The sequence below is a fragment of the Podarcis tiliguerta genome (assembly GCF_965153285.1).
Source record: "Podarcis tiliguerta genome assembly, chromosome: 3".
Lineage (NCBI taxonomy): Eukaryota > Metazoa > Chordata > Lepidosauria > Squamata > Lacertidae > Podarcis > Podarcis tiliguerta.
The window spans coordinates 43,430,811-43,451,321 of record NC_139536.1 but is presented as its reverse complement, the minus strand read 5'-3'; the positions used below and the strand labels follow the sequence as shown (position 1 = coordinate 43,451,321).

At 41.8% G+C, this 20,511-nt stretch overlaps 1 protein-coding gene across 1 annotated transcript in view; it reads left to right on the top strand.

The window, feature by feature from the left end:
- Window positions 1-481: 481 nt before the first annotated feature.
- FMN2 (formin 2) overlaps window positions 482-20,511 on the top strand; it is a 157,473-nt gene continuing 137,443 nt past the window's right edge. The window contains exons 1-2 of the mRNA XM_083432083.1: window positions 482-669; window positions 5,539-7,502. Coding sequence (XP_083288209.1) covers window positions 5,579-7,502 — 1,924 coding nt within the window. The 5' untranslated portion in view covers window positions 482-669; window positions 5,539-5,578. The remainder of the gene's footprint in view (window positions 670-5,538; window positions 7,503-20,511) is intronic.

Sequence of the window (20,511 nt, the reverse complement as noted above, 5' to 3'; positions counted from 1 at the left end):
ACCGTTTCTTAAAAACAATGAACTACCACTAATACTGAATTCAAAACAGTGCTTTGTAGTGCGTCTTTGAAGCCAGAGCCTAGGCTTGATCCAGATATTGCATTTATGGCTAAAACCTCAGTCTTATCCCCTTTAATTAAAAAAAAATGCTTAAAAAGAAAAAGTAATGGGTTGAATTTCCCTCATGTTTTTTGTTTCCCCAATCAGTAATTATCATGAGGCTTGTATAAAGGAAAGAAAAAGGAAACTGAGTTCTCTTCAAACTTTCCTGTTTACAGGTTCCTTTCAAGGACACCCTCCATTTCTATAACCCCTTTATATTATTTTTTTATGCACGACCCTCTTCTGGTTTCAGGGCAGTTCAGGCATTCTAATACCTAAGGCCATGTTGATGTTGTTTTGGTTACTCTCCCTAATGATTTTCCATGCCCTGGAGAAAAAGTTGTTCTGCTTACCTTGGCTTTCTTCCAGGAAATGCTAATCACCTGCTACAGGTGCAGAGAACAAAATTCCTACGTCTTTTCCTGTTCCTGCAAGTGCTGTGAAGACGTCAATGCAGTCCAAAGTAATGGTGGTGAAGAGAAATATGTGGAGACTTACACTCAACTTTCCACCTGTGTGGTTAGGAGTAGATATATGTAGCTGTGGAACTATAAGCTACAGGAAAATGTAAGTTTCTGTGGTTTTTTAGCAGGGGGTTGTCTGCACTTGCCTGGTTTATTTTAATTTTGTAAGGAAGAGTGAAATTAGAGAATTACAACTACTGCAGGGAGTGATCTTGTTTCTGCACCAAATGTATATTCAGCATTTTTTTTATTTTTTTGGTCATTGCTAATAATGAATTAGTATTTGGTTCTTAACTAAAATTTACAACAAAAACCCAACATTTGAGAGGAGGTGCCTATAGCATTACTATTTAAACTTTCAACACAAAACCATGTATATCCTGACTATGTTTATTTGGAAATAGCTCCAGTTTCACTAGGAATTTCTCCAAATAAGTAGCCTTCAGGCTGCAGCTAAAATCATTCGGGTGCTATGGTTTCTATTTATAGTGGCATGGTCTGTGGTGTTGAAATCATATATGATGACATGAAAATGTCAGTTGCATCTTGGAGCTTACAATATATGTGGCAGAATTCATTATCTTTGTAAAGTTAATAATCACTCTGGAACTCTATTTGCAAATTGTGATACTCCTTGGAAGACATCTGAAGGCAGCCCTGTTTAGGGAAGTTTTTATGTTTGATGTTTTATAGTGTTTTTAATATTCCATTGATGGGCAGGGTATAAATTATTATTACAGTCACCTCAGGTTACAGATGCTTCAGGTTGTGTTTTTTTGGGTTACAGACCACCCAAACTCAGAAGTAGTGGAACAGGTTACTTCTGGGTTTCCGCAGTCGCACATGTGCAGAAGCGCTGAATCACATCCTGCGCATGTGCAGATGTGCTGCTGCGGGTTGCGGACACTGCAGGTTGTGAATGTGCATCCCACATGGATCACGTTCGCAACCCGAGAGTCCACTGTAGTATTTTTATTATTACTATCCCATTTTCTGGATTGATACTGAATAGTAGCTCATGTAAAAAAAAGATCCTTGCTATAGGGACAAAAATTAGCTTGAGGAAGTTTGTTGCATATGATTTAGGTTACAAGTTTACACGTGGGAACGCTACATGTTCTTACTTTATCTGTTCCATAACACTAAAACAGATGAAATCTGGCACATATGAATTTCACTTAGGCACCAATACAACAGGTCTTAGAACTGGACTGTGTAACAAAGATAAACATTTAGGTCATATACCATATGTGTTGTGAAAAGAGGGAAACCTCATTTCCTAGTTATTTCCATTTAAATTTTCTAACCCACCTTCATTGAATAATGATCCTAGAGGGATACAGCATGAAAAAACATAAAATAATAGTTACAAATTGGCAAAATGATCAGAGTTTAAACCAACATATATAACTTTAAATGCTTGAATTTAAATTAGTCAAAGTACTTGCCAGGGTGGGAGGAATGGTGCTCTTCTCTGTTCTATGCAGACATGCTCTAGGTAAATTTTCTAGCCTATAAAGCTATATTATTTTAAGAGTGTAATTCTAATTCAATGGGCTAAACCTGATAAGATTTAGAGGGGCTTAAAGATAGCTCTGATCTGTACGTAGCAGCAGATATTTCCCCCCCTTATTTCATGATCAGTAAGGGGAAGATATATATATAAGGTACCCCTGACCGTTAGGTCCAGTAAAGCTATCCCTGACCGTTAGGTCCAGTCGCGGATGACTCTGGGGTTGCGTGTTTATCTCGCTCTATAGGCCGAGGGAGCAGGCGTTTTTTCCACAGACAGCTTCCAGGTCATATGGCCAGCATGACTAAGCCACTTCTGGCAAACCAAAGCATCACATGGAAATGCCGTTTACCTTCCCACCGGAGTGGTACCTATTTATCTACTTACACGGATGTGCTTTCAAACTGCTAGGTTGGCAGGAACAGGGACCAAGCAATGGGAGCTCACCCCGTCCTTCTGATTGGCAAGCCCTAGGCTCTGTGGTTTAGACCACAGCGCCACCCGCGTCCCATATATATATATATATATATATATATATATTTGCTTTCGTAGATTTTCACGGGTACAGGAATGCAGGTTTTGGTGTCCTCGGGTGTCTTCCCGTGTAAAAGTTGGGGTGTCTAGGCGACGTTTCGACGAGGTCTCACTCGTCATCTTCAGGCTGGTGCTTTCGGCTTCTTGTTACTGGAACAGAGCAGGATCTCAGTGTTTGAGTTCCTATAAATACTGTTGAGGAGGTGTGGTGTATAGCCTCCAATGTTCTGGGCAGAGAGGAGGTTCCCAGGCTAGTGTGCCTTTTCTTCTTTTGTTCCTTAATTACTTGAGGGATATCTTGAGTGATTTCTTGAGTGATTTCCTGAATCCCACTTAGGTGGGTCATTAGGTGTGGATTAGTTGCTAAAGCCTTCGTGTCTTGAACTCTTGAACTTTGTGAAGAGTTTTTCTGAGAAGATGGCTGTACTGCACTTGGTTGTGCTCTGGCTTGGCTTCGTGTATAGGGGCGAGCTGTGGTTTTGTGGCCTGTGCCAGCCAGATCTGTGTAGGGATTGCAGGGGGGTGCAGCATCCGGAGGTGCCACCCTGGTTTGGCTACTGGATGGTGTCTGTAATTTATCTGTGGAGAGGGTCTGGGTTTGGGTCTGGTGTGGTTGATTGGTGATGGCGTTCTGTGTGCCTCTGGATCTGGTGTCAGATTTTGTGGGGAGGGCTAATTTCCAGATGTCTGGCAAGCGGGATGTGTCGTCACGCTTGTTCATGTTGTGAGGGTGTTTCTCTATCTCGATGGCTTCCATGATTATTCTCTTGTGGTGATGTTCCATGTTAAAGAGCAATTTGGAATCTGCAAAATTAATTTCGTGTCCTGTTTCTTTCATGTGTTGGAAAAGAGAGGAAGTTTTTTCTTCTTTTTTGACGGCATTCTTGTGTTCTGCGATCCGTGCATTTATTCGTCTGTTTGTTTGTCCAATGTACGTGGCTGGGCAGACTTTGCAGGGTATTTCATAGACCCCTTGGTTTTCCAACTGAATTTTATCCTTGGGGTTTTTGAGGATATTGGCTATTTTTTGGTTGGTGCAAAAGGCTGTTTTGATATTGTGTTTATGGAGGATTTTGCTAATTTTATCTGTAGTGCCCTTGATATAAGGAAGGAGGGCTATGCCATTGTTTTCTTCTGTGTCTTGGTTTTTGGGGGGTGTTTCTTTTTGGATTAGCTTCGTAACCCTGTTTTGCTGGTATCCATTGGCAATTAACACATTTGAGAGATTCTGGAAATTAGCCCTCCCCACAAAATCTGACACCAGATCCAGAGGCACACAGAACGCCATCACCAATCAACCACACCAGACCCAAACCCAGACCCTCTCCACAGATAAATTACAGACACCATCCAGTAGCCAAACCAGGGTGGCACCTCCGGATGCTGCACCCCCCTGCAATCCCTACACAGATCTGGCTGGCACAGGCCACAAAACCACAGCTCGCCCCTATACACGAAGCCAAGCCAGAGCACAACCAAGTGCAGTACAGCCATCTTCTCAGAAAAACTCTTCACAAAGTTCAAGAGTTCAAGACACGAAGGCTTTAGCAACTAATCCACACCTAATGACCCACCTAAGTGGGATTCAGGAAATCACTCAAGAAATCACTCAAGATATCCCTCAAGTAATTAAGGAACAAAAGAAGAAAAGGCACACTAGCCTGGGAACCTCCTCTCTGCCCAGAACATTGGAGGCTATACACCACACCTCCTCAACAGTATTTATAGGAACTCAAACACTGAGATCCTGCTCTGTTCCAGTAACAAGAAGCCGAAAGCACCAGCCTGAAGATGACGAGTGAGACCTCGTCGAAACGTCGCCTAGACACCCCAACTTTTACACGGGAAGACACCCGAGGACACCAAAACCTGCATATATATATATATATATACACACACACACACACACACACATATATATGGTTAAACAAAGAATGTAGGATATTTGTGTACAGCACTTTATGTGGGCTGTATATAATTCTTTGTACAGTCCTTTTATGCACGTTTACTCAGCAGTATCCCAACTAAGATCAATCAGAGTTACCGCCAAGCCATTGTGGATGCTAAGCTGCATTGAACACAGTGGGACATACTTCACAGTAAACACTCTATTATAAATTTCCTCCTTCCTGTAGGTCTCTCATTGTCTGGGGGCTTCCTAGCATTGGTGTAGGCTACTGTCAGGAGCCTGGATGATGGAACAGATGGAGTTTGGGTTTGATTTATAACGACAGGTCTCATGCCCTCCTGTTTTACATAAATTAATTTAAAACATCGTAATCCCATGAACATAAAGCACCAAAGGATTAATATCCACAAACCTCTACCAAAAGTAGAAACAATTCAAGTTAGCAAGTCATATAGTATTTTAAAAGTTAATTTAAGAAATCAAACATGAAGTGAGGCATAACTTACTTGAAACTTGCATCTTCCTGATGTTGGTTGGTGTTACCAAATGCTCTGTGTTTAAAGAGGAAACAATGAGTGTGTGCTGAATATTGATGAACTTAATCCCTTTGAGGATTACCATTATTTATACCCCTTTGGAATACAAATGGCTTATTTCTGAATGGTCATTGAAACCAGTATACTGAATAATCTGTAGCACCATTAACCTTTAACAATTTCTGCAAAGAATTTGTGTGTCTGTATGTTGCAGTTTTTATATTAATATATAAATAGAACTGTGTTGCTGAATTGTGTGAGAGTTTTTAAAAGACTGGATAAAATAATATAGTATTTGCACAATAGAAATAATATATGTTGTGGCAATGTTTGCACTATTAAAAAGCAGAACATTTTTCTTTTCAAAGATTAAAAGCTGCTAGTGTCTTTTGTGAAAAGTTATTATGGAATTTGAGGTTTAATTTCCCCCCTACTTCTCTCTCTCTCCCCCCTCCTTTCCTACCCCCTGCCCAATTCCAGGAATTAATCCTTTGAAAAGCTGGAATTAAAGCATTTTGCAATGCAGAGGACTCTGACAGTGGAGAAAAAAGTTCCTGTTGCTGAGGAATCACTATTCATATCTACCAAAGAGAGCCAGGACTGTAGCAGACTCAGTCTGAAAAGGCAACGGTGCCACAAGCTACCATTGGAAGGAGCTGTCTGCATCTCTCGGTGCTCTACTGAGCATGTCCCTGAGGAGCCCTGTGCTAGCAGCACATTATGCAAAAAGGCAGCTCCAGCAGCTGGGAGAGAGGCAGAGCAAGCCTTTGCTCCGCTTGCATCACCGCCTCTTGAAAACAAACCTGGATTACTCGAGAGGTCCTCGCTGCCAGGCCAGCTGAATGAAGACGAGCGGCATGGCTTGATTCCTGACGCTGCACGATTGCTAAACAACATGGGGAACCAAGATGGGAAGCTGAAAAGGAATGCAGGTGATGTGCATGAAGGAGGCGAGGATGGTTCTGGGCCCAGGGATGCAGAAGGCACAAAGAAGGGAGCAGGGAGCAAAAAGGGACTGGGGAGGTACGGCAAAGGGAATGAATCCGGCAAAAAAAGGGGGAAGTCAGAGTCTCGGGCATCTGTGTTTTCCAATCTAAGGATCAGAAAAAATCTGTCCAAGGCTAAAGATGGAAACAGCAGCTCGAGAGAGGATGTTTTAGAAAGCCAGGCCTCACAAACAGGGGAGCTAGACAGCGCTCATTCGATTCTCACCAAAACTCCTGATATAAGCATTTCTGCAGATGAAGGGGGTCTCTCGGACACAGATGTGGATCATTTTGAAAATACAAATGAAAATCGTCCAGCTGCTGCCGACCCGCAGGATGGACAAAGGACCAGCTCCGGCTCCGATACGGACATATACAGTTTCCATTCAGCCACCGAACAAGAGGATTTGCTTTCTGATATCCAGCAGGCTATTAGACTGCAACTGCAGCAGCAGCAGCAGGGGGCAATTAACATTGGAACGGAGCAGCATGGCACCAAAACAATGGACCTACACATGGCTAATTCTCAAGCAACCCCCTTAGGTTTTGAAAGGTTTCTTTCACTAAGCAGCGACAAAGACAGCAGTCCAGATACTGAACAGCCTGTCTCAGCGAAATCGGAAATTACAGAATATATTGCCACCTGCGATACCGAAAGTGAAGCGAAAGAAGCGACAAACGTAATGGGGCATTCCTGCAGCAGTGTATTCAGTATGCAGGAAGAGCACGGGCAATTGCCAGAGGAGCAGGACCAACCTGCTCGTGAACTGAAAGATTTACCCCCTTTAAATGCTGCAGTGGCAGAGAATGGGGCTGTGCTAGGCAGTTCCGTGTTTAATTTTCCATCCCCAGCTGGCGATTCAGAGGCTAAAGGAATAGCTGTTGAATTTTCAGGTTCAAAAAGAGAGGATGATATTGTAAATACAGGCCACGATCAGGTTGGTGGAGCCAAAGAAAGGAAGCAGAGTTTATCAGCCAGCAGAGAGGCGCTGGACGATGGGCTTTCTTCTGAGCTGAAAAATGGTACTTTTTCCTCTGAGGATCTCTCAAGCAGTCCTGTGCGTAGTTCCAAGTGTTTTAAGCCCTATCCTCTCATCAATCCCTGCTACATCAAAACCACCACTAGGCAGCTGAGTTCCCCAAATCACTCACCTTGTCTATCCCCATCCCAGAGCCCACTCTTTAAAAGGAGACGTGAGTCCTCTCAGCGGAAGGAGAGTGCGCCAACCAAGAAGCAGAGGTCGGCCAGTTTGGCAGGTTCATTTAGTCGATCAGCAGACTGGACAGATGAGATTTCAGATCACAGAGCTGAAATAGCTCAAAAGTCAGGCTCGGCAGATTTCTTGGAATACCGGCGGAGTAGAGATGGTTTTCAAGGCGAAAGAGTGCATTTTAATCACTCGAGAAAGTCGTCAGGGACACCAGCTGCTACTGATGCCTTCCCCAATGTGTTTAGAGGTGAGTGACATTGGTAAACTATGGTAACCCTTGCTGTGACCTCGGGTCTGAAAAGTAGGTGGCTAGTGTACGATAATTAACATGCCCTATCTATCTTGGTCTGATTTCAATTGATATTTAAAGTGAGTTTGCAAACTCTACAACTTTTTATGCATGCAAGTTCTGTGGTCTCAGTGGGTGTGTCTGCAGCACTTGTTTAAAGTACTTGTTTTGAATTTTGCTTTATTCAGCATACCCATCAGGCAACTGATAAAGTGTCTTATAAATAAACAGTGAGCTCTGTGTATACAGCCCAGCAGACATTATATTTTGGGGAGCATTGTGTGTGCCTACTGCATCTGTTTCTCATCATTATTTGTTAGTATTTATTTTATTTATAAAAATATTTATATACTGCTATATCACAAAAATATATCAAAGCTGATAGATGTGCAAAGTGCTTTACAGTCCTGGGAGGGATTTATTTCACTTTCACAACTCTCGCAGTAATTGTAAGTCATACATTAAATTGCAAGTCAAATTTTATGAATATGAACCCTTGATTAAATATGACTTGCACATGGTCACCATTGAGTCACGGCGACTGAATCCAGGTTTGCCTGGTTGAAGCTCAACACTCTTGTCACTAGGCTATGCTGTCCTTTGGTTGATAATCTGCATAAATAATGTTCATGTAAATAAGGCATACCATGGATAGGTATTTGCACAGGGCTAGTCACTGACACCATGGCTGCCTTGGGGTTTAAAGAGCTGAGATGTCCCTAGTCCAGTGGTACAGAAGTCTGCAACACTTGACCCAAAGGATGCGTCTGGTGTCCTAGAGTTTGTCCCTTGGCCTGGGTGGCCCATTACCGCTACTGCTTGAAAGCCATCTGCTTTTGAGCAGGTTATTCCAGTGTGTGTGTGTGTGTGTGTGTGTGTGTGTGTGTGTATTTTTACTGTTGGGCCAGATGTTCTGTACTTCTTCATTCAACCACAGTGACTGTTAGGCGCCATGAAGACACACTGAAGAATAATATGTAAGGCATCAGAGGTAAACTTTGAAAGGTATCTTCAAAGTTTGGTTTAGCTTCATGGATGACCTCAATTTTTCTTAAAACATCTAATATCATTATCAGAAATACTGGGTCAGTATACATAGAAGGTCTGGGAAAGGAGAGCTGGGTCTGGAAGAATTGCTATATTCAAATCCTGTTTGAATTTAGCATTGCTCCTTTAAAAAAGAAAACCTGTTCCGGGAGCTTTGTTCTTAAACTACAATGGGAAGAAAATAAGCTACATCAATTTCTTGGCCAGGTAGTCCCCCCCTCCCCACCATTCAGGAAGCATGTTGGAAGGTTAGGAGGGTTTCAGTCCTGTGAGTCAACAGCCTCTGCTGGTGTGACCCTCACATGCCCCCGTTTCCCGCTCTCCAGGTTTGGATAGAGAGAAATTGTGAGGTCTCTCTCCTTCCTTGGAGGGGAAAATTATTTTAAAATCCTGTCTCTTGGATGTCACAGGCCATAAATTTGCAATATTAGTTGAAATTCGTTCCCATTGAAGTAATGAGATTTCACTATGGTCACATGTACAGTACACTTTTAAAGTACAAACCTTCCCCGAAGAATGTTTGGTTTACTCCTTATAGAACTACAATTCCCAACACCCTTAACAAACTACATTATTATATTATTTCTGCAGAAAGCAAATAATTTGAATCAAGTGCATGTTTTGTGGAGCAGTTGTGAAAGTTAATGAAAGTGGAACAGTTTGGAGTACTGCATATAAAAATGATTTGAGTGTTTTCTTCTATTCTGAAGTGTTAAGCAGACTCACTGGTTTCTAAGTATTATTATGCTATTAATATACTTGTATGTATTATTAATTGCCAAAGGAAATAACTTTGTTGATTGTAGTCTTTTAACCAAAGTTGCTAATTCACACTGCAATCCAGAATTCATTTAAGACAGTGATATAATTCCCATGGATTTAATGGTGTTGTATAGTTGAGAGAGTATTAAACTGGTTCAAATCTTTACTCAGTATTAAAGTTCATAGGGTGAAGTTGTGTCTTCTCACTCCAGATGAACTTTATATGCTATGGAAAAGATAAGGCAGGATAATCCTATGTATGCTGCCTTGAAGTCCATAGAGAAAGTATGAAATAGAAATGTGATGAATCCAGTTTACACTCTGAACTATGCTCAGAAGCCCACTTCAGGTGGTGTAAGTACCATTGATTCAGTACTTGACATTTGTATAATGGTGAACAATGCAATTCCTTGAAAGTTCTTACTGAAGATTTGCTTACTGTAAAATAGTCACATAAATAATAAGAATACTGCTCTAGAATCTGTGGGGATCTATTGAAAATAAGTTTGCACTGTCTGCTATAGTGGTTCATTCAATTGCATGATACAGATCATGGATCTGAGTAATCCTGTTGGCATCCGTCTGTCTCGATTGACCATGGAGTGTGCCTCCAGGGATGAAGTCAAATTGCTGTGCTAGCAGCACCAAAGTGACCTACCCTAGCCTAAGCAGTGTGTATGGAGGTCCTGGGTTACTGAGATGACAAGACCACCCCCTTCACATTGCTGGTGTGGTTCATACGTTCAGCACCAGCTTGGCTGCAGGAGTTGCCAGAAGGAAGCGTACAAGGCGCCATCCAACTGTCTTAGGGACTCCACCCTGGATTTGTGTAGGGTTCACTCTTTAGCCTTTTCTTCTCCCACCAAGTTATCCCACAAGGCAGTGGAGGTTTAGCATCAGAGTTTTCCTTCTCCGAGATGGGCTACCTTCCCAGGTTGATGAGCTCCATCTGCCCCTCACTTTCTCTACAGCACATGCAGAAACTGCCTTCTTGATGGCTGGACACACTAATGGTCTTGTCTGCTCAATCCTCCAAAGCCCGTCTTTGCATGCAGGGGAGTCTTTAACTCACTGAAGGTTTGAGACCCATTGGCTACCCTCACCTGGTTTAGCTGACCAATCAAAAACATTTTTCACGATGTGACCCTTGTTGCATGCTCACAGCTTCTAGGAGCCACAGGTGAGAGCCGAGTGCAGGGTGGGGACCAAAGGTGGACAGACTACCCCAGAAGGAGGATGGTGTTTCCCCCATCAGAGGTACTACTGTTCCTCTAACACCCCATCATACGAGTGAGCACAAGCAGTGGTTTTTTTTTCCTGGGGGGATGCAGGAGTACGCATACCCCTAAACATTTTGTGAATCTAAGTTTGGCCTCATTGAGGGGCAGTATTTCAATATGAGTGGGGAAATGAGAGTATCCCCTAAACATTTTTTTTAGAAAAAAAAGCACTGAGTACAAGTAATCGTATGAGTTCTTAAGTGTGCAACAGGGTACTTTATTTTTGCTGCAAGAGACGAGGAAAGTTAGGAAGCTACCTTAGGCCTTTGGTCCAACTAGCAGTTCTCTGGGATTTAAGCAGGAGATACTCCTAGCCCTACCTGGTAATTCTGGGAATTGAACCTATGACTTCTAGAGTGAAAGCTGTCCACTGAAACTCTGGATGATTCATTTGCTCTAGTGAAATATTGTTGCTTCCCGATCAAGTAATACTGTTTTATTTATTTGTCTGCATTTTCTGTGGTTGAATGATTCAGTCACTCCCAACACAGGAGACAAACCTGCCCTTGGATGAGACTGACTGTATGATCTGTGCGCTGGTAGCTTTCATGGGCTTGCCTTATTCCAGCCCTGAACCACATGCACAAGAGAGACTCGTGCAGTAACAAGGGGAAACAGGGCAGTTGGTTCTCAGGTGCAACAGTTAAGTCTGCTTCTAGTTTTAACTTGGAAAAAGGTGCCCCAAATATTTATTTATCCTTCCACATGCTATACAAAGTAAACTCAATTAAAATGACCATTGGGCTTGCTCAGATGTCATCTTGGCAGAGGTGTGTGTGTGTGTCTGCAGGGAGGACTGTCACTTCTGTATAAGATTTATAGGGAGGACTATTGGCTCTGTACAAAATTAACCCTCTTTCTCACATAAAAAGACTTTGGCCTTCTCAATAGTGCCTCTAACAATTATGCATTGTATTTTTGTTTTTGCTTAAAAAAAAAAAATCTACTGCCTTGTTAGCTTTTGTTGTGATAAAACCTATGAACTCAGGCTTCTATTCCATGAATACATCTCTTTCAGTATCTTAACACACTTTTGTTTTCCTTTATGCCTTGTTTCCCTGTTATTATCTTACTGTAATTGTGAAAGAAGCAGGTTTTCCTTTGCAGTACTAGATGCCGTGTACCCAGTGGTAAATAGTTGTCACCTTTTTTCTTTCTTTCTGCCCACATATGCCAGCTGTCTTTGAAATCCAGAGACTGATTAAATCTTTCAGTTTATGCAGCACTCTTCACATTACAGAGTTGGAGCAGAAGCAGCTACTGAAAACAAGCTGGTGTTTGCCTGTGAGAGTTCAGAAAAGTGAACAATAGAGCGCAAAAAAAGAAAGACCTCAACATTCAATTGCTGTTTGGGGTAAACTAGCCATAAATATTTTTAAAGCAGAAGAAAATTGTTCCCAGTGTGTTAGGACGCTACTTGGTACATTTAATAGATTTATCATCATAATTATCATCATTACTTCATACTTTTAGCAGTCTTTTATACTTCCTAGATGGTTTTAAGGCTACCAGTAAGTTTATGCTGAAGAGAGAGGACTTCAGACTACTGCAAACATCAGAAACTGCATTGTACTAGATAATACTGTTTTGCCTCCAGACCTAGGAAGAAGACTTGGAAGACTGCAAACTAGTGGAAATGTTACCTTTCTTAAAGTATATAACAATACGATTTGTGGAATAAAAGCCAATTTAGCAGAACAGCCCTAAATACTAGCCAAACCCAGCCCCTCCCCATTGGGCATTCCCTCCCACAGGAGTGCCAGCTTGGCCCCACTACCATGAGTGTCTGGGGCAGTGGCTGCCATGCAGCATGCATGGCCCTGGTGCTGAAATTTGTGAGTGCCCATCCCCTTGATGGGGAATTTTGTGGGTGCCTGGGCACCCAGGGAGCTGGCACCTATGCCCACCCTGGTGACCCAAACATCTCGTCTCCTAGGAGAAACCAACTCAAGTCTTTTCCAGTGTGTCTTCCAAGGTGGGGCATGCTCGTCTCCATTAAGGGAAGGAAGGCTGCTTTCTGTTTAGCCCAGAATTCCCTTTTCTGCTTGGTAGCCTTTTCCACAATATCAGAGCTCTTTCACATTACTTGCTACCTGGTTATCTTAAATAGATTCAACCTGGGGACCTATCACATGCAAACTATGTGCTCTACCTCTGAGCTATGGTCCCTTCTCTCAGCTATAAGGTCCACAAAACATCTAAGGCAGAGTTTTTGAGCTTTCTCTTTTAGTTAACAATGGGAACCCTCTGCTTTGCTGTCTTTGTGGCATGCAGAATGGCAAGTCAGGTGCTAAGGATGCTTTTATCAGAGGGACTAAGTGGAAAGTATTCCTGCTTGAATGGGCTGCAGCTGCAGAGCAAGATCCAGAGCTTCCCATTTTCCGCAGATGAGTATGGCTCCTCATTGTTTGCTGTGTTCATTTTAGAAGGTTAAATTTTCTTGGAAGGATTTGTATCCTGAAAGGTGGGATATAAATAATAATTACGATTTGCATGCCCATGGTGTGCATCTCCACTGTTGTGGTTGTTATAGTCAATATGTAATCTGAAGCATTTCTTTTCAGTTTAGCTGTTCCCTGGGGCTTTTAGCTCTGATCTTAGTAACAGCAGGCAGTGAACAAATAGCTGGCCTAGTTTACAGTGCTGTATAGTTGGGCTTTTTGCCATGTCATTTTTTTTTTTTTTTTTAGTAGTCCACGTGTTCTTTTCTGGTTGAGGATTTTCTAATACATGACGTAAATGGTAATGAGCAACTGCAATCACAAAGTTTTCCTATATAATCCACTGCAGTAAACTTCGTAAGGAATGTTCAGATGAGCTGTAAGCAGCACCAAGGTATTATAAAAAGATCTTGGCTATTTTAGGAAGGAAACACGCAATGCTGCTGTGCTAAAATAATATCTTCTGTTTTGGCTTTGAAGCAGGGCCCTGTGAATCCTTTGGCTTGTGTGGAGTTACACTCTCAACCAAAATTAAGAGGGAAATGTGAGTGTTAGTCAAATGTGGGATGACTCTTGCTTCTTTGTGACTAGATACTATGTCGCAGTGGTAAGATCTAAATGGGAGAATGAGAAATCAGATGGGCTGAAAGGATTGTGTCAGAAAACACACCAATAGCACGTATCCTTACGGAGCTGACAGCTCTGATTTGGTCACATCTACATGACCAGCTGCTGCCTCTTAACCTGACTTGCCTCACAGGTTTGCTGTGAGGATTAAATGAAGAGGAAAAACCATGTTCTACCACCTTGAGCTCCTTGGAGAAAAAGGTGGGCTTATAAATGCATTGAAATGATGGATAAAATAATGATTTTCTCATCTCATGGAAGATGAGGTATGAGCATCCACAAAGGGACAAGAATAGCTATCGCTTTCTCAGGAAAGTTGATGATACAGAGTTATGGGAGTGGCGTAGGAAAGGCATTCAAGTTGGGAAGATTACTTCCTTTTGTTCAAATGATGTGGAATAAAATAAAGGGAGTGGAGTTGAAATTTGGGTGGGCAGCAGTGTATAATTTGTGGGGCATTCCCCCCTCCCTCCAAGCTGGGATTGCTTATAAAAAGATATTGAAAGACAGGTGTTTGTGTGCAGAGGAGCACTTCCCCTTTAATAGGATACCCCATTCCCTTGGAGGGGCAGGCAAAGGCTTACAACCTCCCCTCCAACCATGACTAAGTAAGTGTCTAAACAACTACATCCCTGTGCAGTTATGACAAAGGTAGGTGTGTGTGTGTGTGTGTGTGTGAAAACCCAGAACCACCCCTTTTACCTTTGCTGTTTCTTAACCCAGGGAAAAATTGGTTGTTTCAGTTTCCAAGGGAGTGGGATTTGCTCCCACTCAGCTTTTGGTTTCACATGGTCTAAAATAATCAAACCAGAATATCAATAATAAAACCAAAGAACATATATCAAGTTAAGAAATTTCACCATTCTGTGGAAGAGAATTCAAACATTAATTTGAATTGTGTTTACAATGTATGTCATTGAAGCTGCATAAGAGCTGTTTCCACATAACTTTTTAACACAACAGGAGTATCAGGCTAGAAAGGAACTCGATAATTTACCCTGTTTATATAGTTCTTCAAAACAGTGCTGTGGAACAGGAGCAACAGAGAATGGCTTTCCCCCCTTTTGCTTCTTCCCTGATTCATATGTTACTAGTAGCTATTGACTGGTGATTAAGGAAACAAATAACCTTTGGTTCCACCTCCATGTTTCAAAGAATGTGTCAGCCAGGCATCTGCATTCCAGCACCTAATCATGCAATTTCTTTATATAATGTGCTTATTAGGCATTAAATATTGCTTAAAAGGAAGTCCCATTCTCAACTGAGCAAGTATTGAACATTATTATACTACTGCACATTCCTTTACCCTTATTTATTAATTATATTTCTCAATTATCAGCATGGGGTACTGTATAATGCAATATCAAACACTGAAATGGAAGAAAAAACCTCAAACAATTTATAGTAAAGCAATCTAATAGCAACATCCCTAAATGGCAGTAAGTTCCTCGTTTAGTTTCATTTGGGGGAGAAATCACTCAAGACTTGTGGCATTTATGTAATGTTTTGATTAATTTACAAATAAGCAAATATCTTCACTTCTTCTTCCTCTTATTCTACAAATCTACTCCCACGCAGCTAGTGGCAGAACTAAGTTTGAGAGTGTGTGTCTTAAAAGCAGCGGCTCAGTCCAACTAGTTTTATCTTGAGGTCTCATTATTTAACTTGTGTAAGGTTAGCAAAACTATACAAATTTTAAATAGTAACTTTTCATTTATATTTCAATACTTTATCTTAAACAATATATAACCCTCCCCCCCCCCCAGCACACACTACAGTGGTCTCTGGAATGGCTCATATTTTTTTGTTGACTATTAGTTTGTCTTGCCTCTTGGCCTGGGCGCTTAAATGCTGAATGGGGGCCTATAAAGACAGACTATTTGACATAAGTGTGTTGGGTGCCTCATATCAGAATAAGTCACCTCCCTCTACTTGACAGCTTTTACATTCTAGTGGCTTCTCACTTTCTAATCCCTCAAGAAACATCTCTGACTATTTTCTACCATCCCTGGACAGCTTACTTGTGATCTCCATAGTAGAAGCTGTGGCCTGGCAAGCAGACTTGCTCACTGGCTAATAGTGACTATTGACCTCCTCTTTCTAAAGCCTTTACATCAATCAGTAACCTTACAACAATACATCTCTAAAAAAAAAATCTTCAAAACCTAAAGAAAAGTTTTCAAATCCAGATACAGGGAACTGAATGAGCCTGGAGGCATTCCATGCTCCTTGAGCATGTGTAAAGCCTCATCTTACATTTTCCTTAAAGTAGGGTTGACATTGCCAGGAATCGGCCGGTGTAAACAGTGTCTGGGCAGAAATCACTGAAATGTCCAGGGAAATCTGGACATATGGCAACCACTGATAGCAGCTCAACAGCTTTGGCCAAAAAGCAGCTCAACAACTTTTCTGTCTGGATTTTCACTTTTTGAAATACAGTGGTACCTTCAGGTTACATACTCCGCTAACCCAGAAATAGTACCTCGGGTTAAGAACTTTGCTTCAGGATGAGAACAGAAATCCTGCAGCAGCGGCGCAACAGCAGCAGGAGGCCCCATTAGCTAAAGTGGTGCTTCAGGTTAAGAACAGTTTCAGGTTAAGAACGGAGCTCCAGAACGAATTAAGTACTTAACCCGAGGAACCACTGTATGGCAACCCTACTTAAAGTGGATGGTGGATGGGAGGAGTGCCTACTCCTTCACCAACTGAGGACTGTTGTTTCTGTTAACATGTGAACTGGAGCTATGTTTAAAGGGGTGGAGGCTGAAAACTTTTGCTTTTTAGTTGAAAGATGGAAATTCAAGTTCTCTGAAGCAACCAGGCACCTCTGCTTTTTGTCTTCCCTCTCTCCTGTTACAGTCCTGCAGACAATTGTAGTTTAAGGAGATCAAATTCTTCCTTTTTCAGTTATTATTAGAAGATGCCACTTGTACTATAGTTTTAGGTGAGGTGCTGTAGACAGGACATTTCAGTTTCTTATAGTTTGCATCACGTATGAAACCTTTGATCAAAAGCGATAGCCTGCTTAATCAGAACAGTTTTTTGTAAATATTGCTTGAATTACCTCTTGGTTGCCTTTATATTTAGAGCTATTGATGTAGCCAAGGATCAATGTTTGTATTCAGTTTGTCTCTTGTGATGAATGCCCTCTGTTCTGGGGCAAAGCGGTGTCACTAACTGCAAATACGTAAAAAGACAAAGTTGGCAAGTCAATTGCTGCTATTTTTATCCCTTAGTAATCAGACTGTAAAATCTGATGTTGAGCGTTTGTTTCCCAAGCTTCCACTGGCAACTTCTTCTGCTTGGTTCCCCTGCCCCTAGCAACGCCTTTGTTGCTAACTTGCTACTCAGTTTAAGATGCTGCTTTGACTTCAACTATCATAGGCCCATGTCTTCTGAAAGCTCTATACAGGGATTATTTGGGCTTGAACAATCTATGTCTGTTAAAGTAAAGAATCCCAGTGTACAACTAGAGAAGTGAAGCTGAAAGGGAATACAGGGAAATAATTTAGTAGATAGCAATTTTGCTGAGGTTGAAATCATTGTAATTGCTTTTCGTCTTGCCCGTAAAAGGAATGTGATGCATAGGAGGGCTGCTTCATGCAAGACATTTTTCAGCTGAGTGCAGACATAAACATAATAGTCACAGGCATTGCACTGATTACCATCATGCAGCTTTACCCTTTAAATTCACAGAAGTGGTACCCATAAAAATACTGCTTCATCACCACCATGTGTATTTTAAAGTGAAAGTCATGCTTTAACAACATATGTGATGCTCATGCGTTCTGTACTGAGAAATATGTACCAAAATAAAAATTCAGAAAGAAGCAGCTCTGAGATATAAGCTTAAAATACCTACAAAAGTGTAGCAGAGCTTGCTAGCTTTTCCCTACAAAAAACCAGATGTTTCCATAGGGCCGGACCAGCCATTAAACAGATGACACATTTGTCCTTTAAGTGGGTACAGAGCAACTAGCTTCAGAATGACTGTGACTGCTGTCTGTACCTACCATGTGGAGGGAGATATCAAAGTAAGACACAATGTTACTAACTGAGTCACCTGTGGAGGGGCTAGCAGGCAAATTGTTCCTGCAAGTAAAAAGGCACAAGTAAAGGGTTGCGTTTAACTTTCTCTCTAGTTCACATATAAATCAGAAACGGATAAAGTAATTAATTGGTTTGAGTGGTATCAAGCTGACATTCTTTGGAAACTTTTACATAAATGCTGCCATTCTTATGGGATTGGCAAAAAGTCAAAAATGTTCCATCTCAGCCAAGCTACCAAAATTGCATACTAACTCTGTGAACAGAATTGCACGGAGGAATTCCAGTTTGTTTACTATGAAAATAAAGTTGTGTGTCTTTGAACTGCAGCCAAAATATATGAGTGAATTTTGGGTGGGAATGTAGATTTCTCTTCTTCTCTCCCCGCCACCGCTATCAGAACTGCATCCTGAGTTTGCTGTTGTTCAACACATCCAGCTTCTCTTTTAACCTTGTTCAAATTCAGTATTCCTGCTTGAATAAACATATTGTGATAGATGGTTGCAAAGCAGCAAGGAAGAAAAGCTGGCTTTGAGGCTTCTGCAAGGCGCTTTCCCCGAAGTACTGAATTTTCTATCACAACAGCCAGTTCCAAAAAGATGGAATGCTTTATAATTGAGCATCTATAAAGTGAGGTGACTAGCTCAGCTGACAGGTGCTGGTGTTGGGGAGCAGAAGTAAGGTGTCAGAAGGAAAAGAGCTGCATGTGCCTTGTGGCCCTATGAACTGGCCTACTGCCTTCAAGTGAAGCAGGGACATTGTCACCAGTGTTGATGTAAGATTCAGCTGATGCTTCTGTGCAGGGAACTGGTGGGGCGGGGAGGCTACCATATTGTTATTTGGGAAATATCTTATGTTTGTCCTTCTGAGAAACAGATCTTCAGTAAATAGCAGAAATGTGTCGAACCTCTTAGCATCTCCCCTTAATTTACACAGCCTTTGGGATTTCTACACGTTCAGATCCATTGTGATATTCTCAGTTTATAGAGCTGGTGGATTTTGATTTCCACTTGTTACATAACCAGGCTGTGCACAAAACAGCCGCTCTATTGGGAGCAGCCCTAAGGAAACACCTGCCCTCAGACAGAGTTCAAACTCTTCATCTCTCTTTAAAAAAAGAAACAACAACCCCAAAATTTGGAGAGTGAAGTGAGACTAGACCGATGAAAGGCAAAGCAATGGAGGATTATGTGAAGCCCCTTGTAGCAGAGAAATTCAGCAAAATTAGTTCTCAAATCCATGACAACGCTGTGTGATATAATAAGTCCATCTGCAGTGCATCATAAGCCTGCTTTCATGTCATCTTTAAAACATGCAGGGATATGTGGCAGTATAGAATCATGGGGGGAAAAGGTAACTTAAGGCTCTACGTTCATTCTGCATGGGGCTACCTTTGAAGGTGACTTGGAAGCTACAACTAATCCAGAATGCGGCAGCTAGACAGGTGACTGGGTGTGGCTGCCAATACCATATAACATGGGTCCTGAAAGATTTACATTGGCTTTTGGTGCATTTCTGAGCACAATTCAAAGTGTTGGTGCTGACCTTTAAAGTCCTAAACGGCCTCAGCCCAGTATACCTCAAGGAGCATCTCCACCCCCATCGTTCAGCCCAGACACTGAGGTCCAGCACCAAGGGTTTTCTGGCAGTTCCCTCACTGCAAGAAGTGAGGTTACAGGGAACCAGGCAGAAGGCCTTCTCGGTAGTGGTGCCCACCCTCTGGAACGCTCCCCCATCAGATGTCAAGGAAATAAACAACTGTCTGACTTTTAGAAGACATCTGAAGGCAGCCCTGTTTAGGGAAGCTTTTAATGACTGATGCTTTACAATTTGTTATGTGCTGTAAGTCTTCCAGAGTGGCTGGGGAAACCCAGCCAAATGGGTGGGGTATAAATAATAAAATTATTATTATTAAGGCTCATCCACACTAATTTTCCTTTGCACTTTCTAGCTGCAGGTCCACACTTTTCCGGTCTGTGTCCAAGCGCTCCCTGCCCCACTGCTTTTTCATGCTTTTGACATTCCGCAGAAAGCTTGAATTGCCGTTTGTTCTGATTCAGCATTAAAGAGCAGGCTTTCCTGGGGAAAGCAGCAGGGCAAAAAAAAAAAAGTGCTTAGACACGGACCAGGAAAGTGCAGACCTGTTCCCAGAAAGTGTGGTGCAAAAGGTAAGTGTGGATGAGCCATTATTTTTTCAGTACCTCCTTTTAAAATGTTGACCCTCTGGTTCCTGATCTTTCACACCCCAAATCCTTCTTTGCTGTTTTCATCTACAAACCATGATCCCTTCTATCTGCCTTCATATTGTGCTATGGGGCATGTTGGGCAATGACCATTTATTAAGCAATATAAATATGTTGGTTCAAGGGGGAAAACATAGGTTTTAAAGGAGAATTCCCTGGATGCCAAGATCCAGGTTTGGGACAAGTACTCTTTGGTGAGAGAGCCCTAATAGAGATTTAAAATCACAAAATATTCAGCAAAGTAAAGTGTGGAAATATGGGCTGTTAACCTTTTAAAATATGTGTTTCTGAGTTCAGTCGAAAGTTCCCCTCTTTCCCCAGCATAAGGAAATACAGTCTATGGCCTTACCCTCTTCATGCATTAATTAGACTTAAGCATGTTGGTTGTCCCACAAAATGTCAATCTCCTAAACCATATTGACATTGTGAGTGGTATTCCGTGGTAGTCAACTCAGAGTAGACCCACTGAAATTAATATAAATGACTACCTGAGATTTATTAATTCTAATGTGTCTACTCT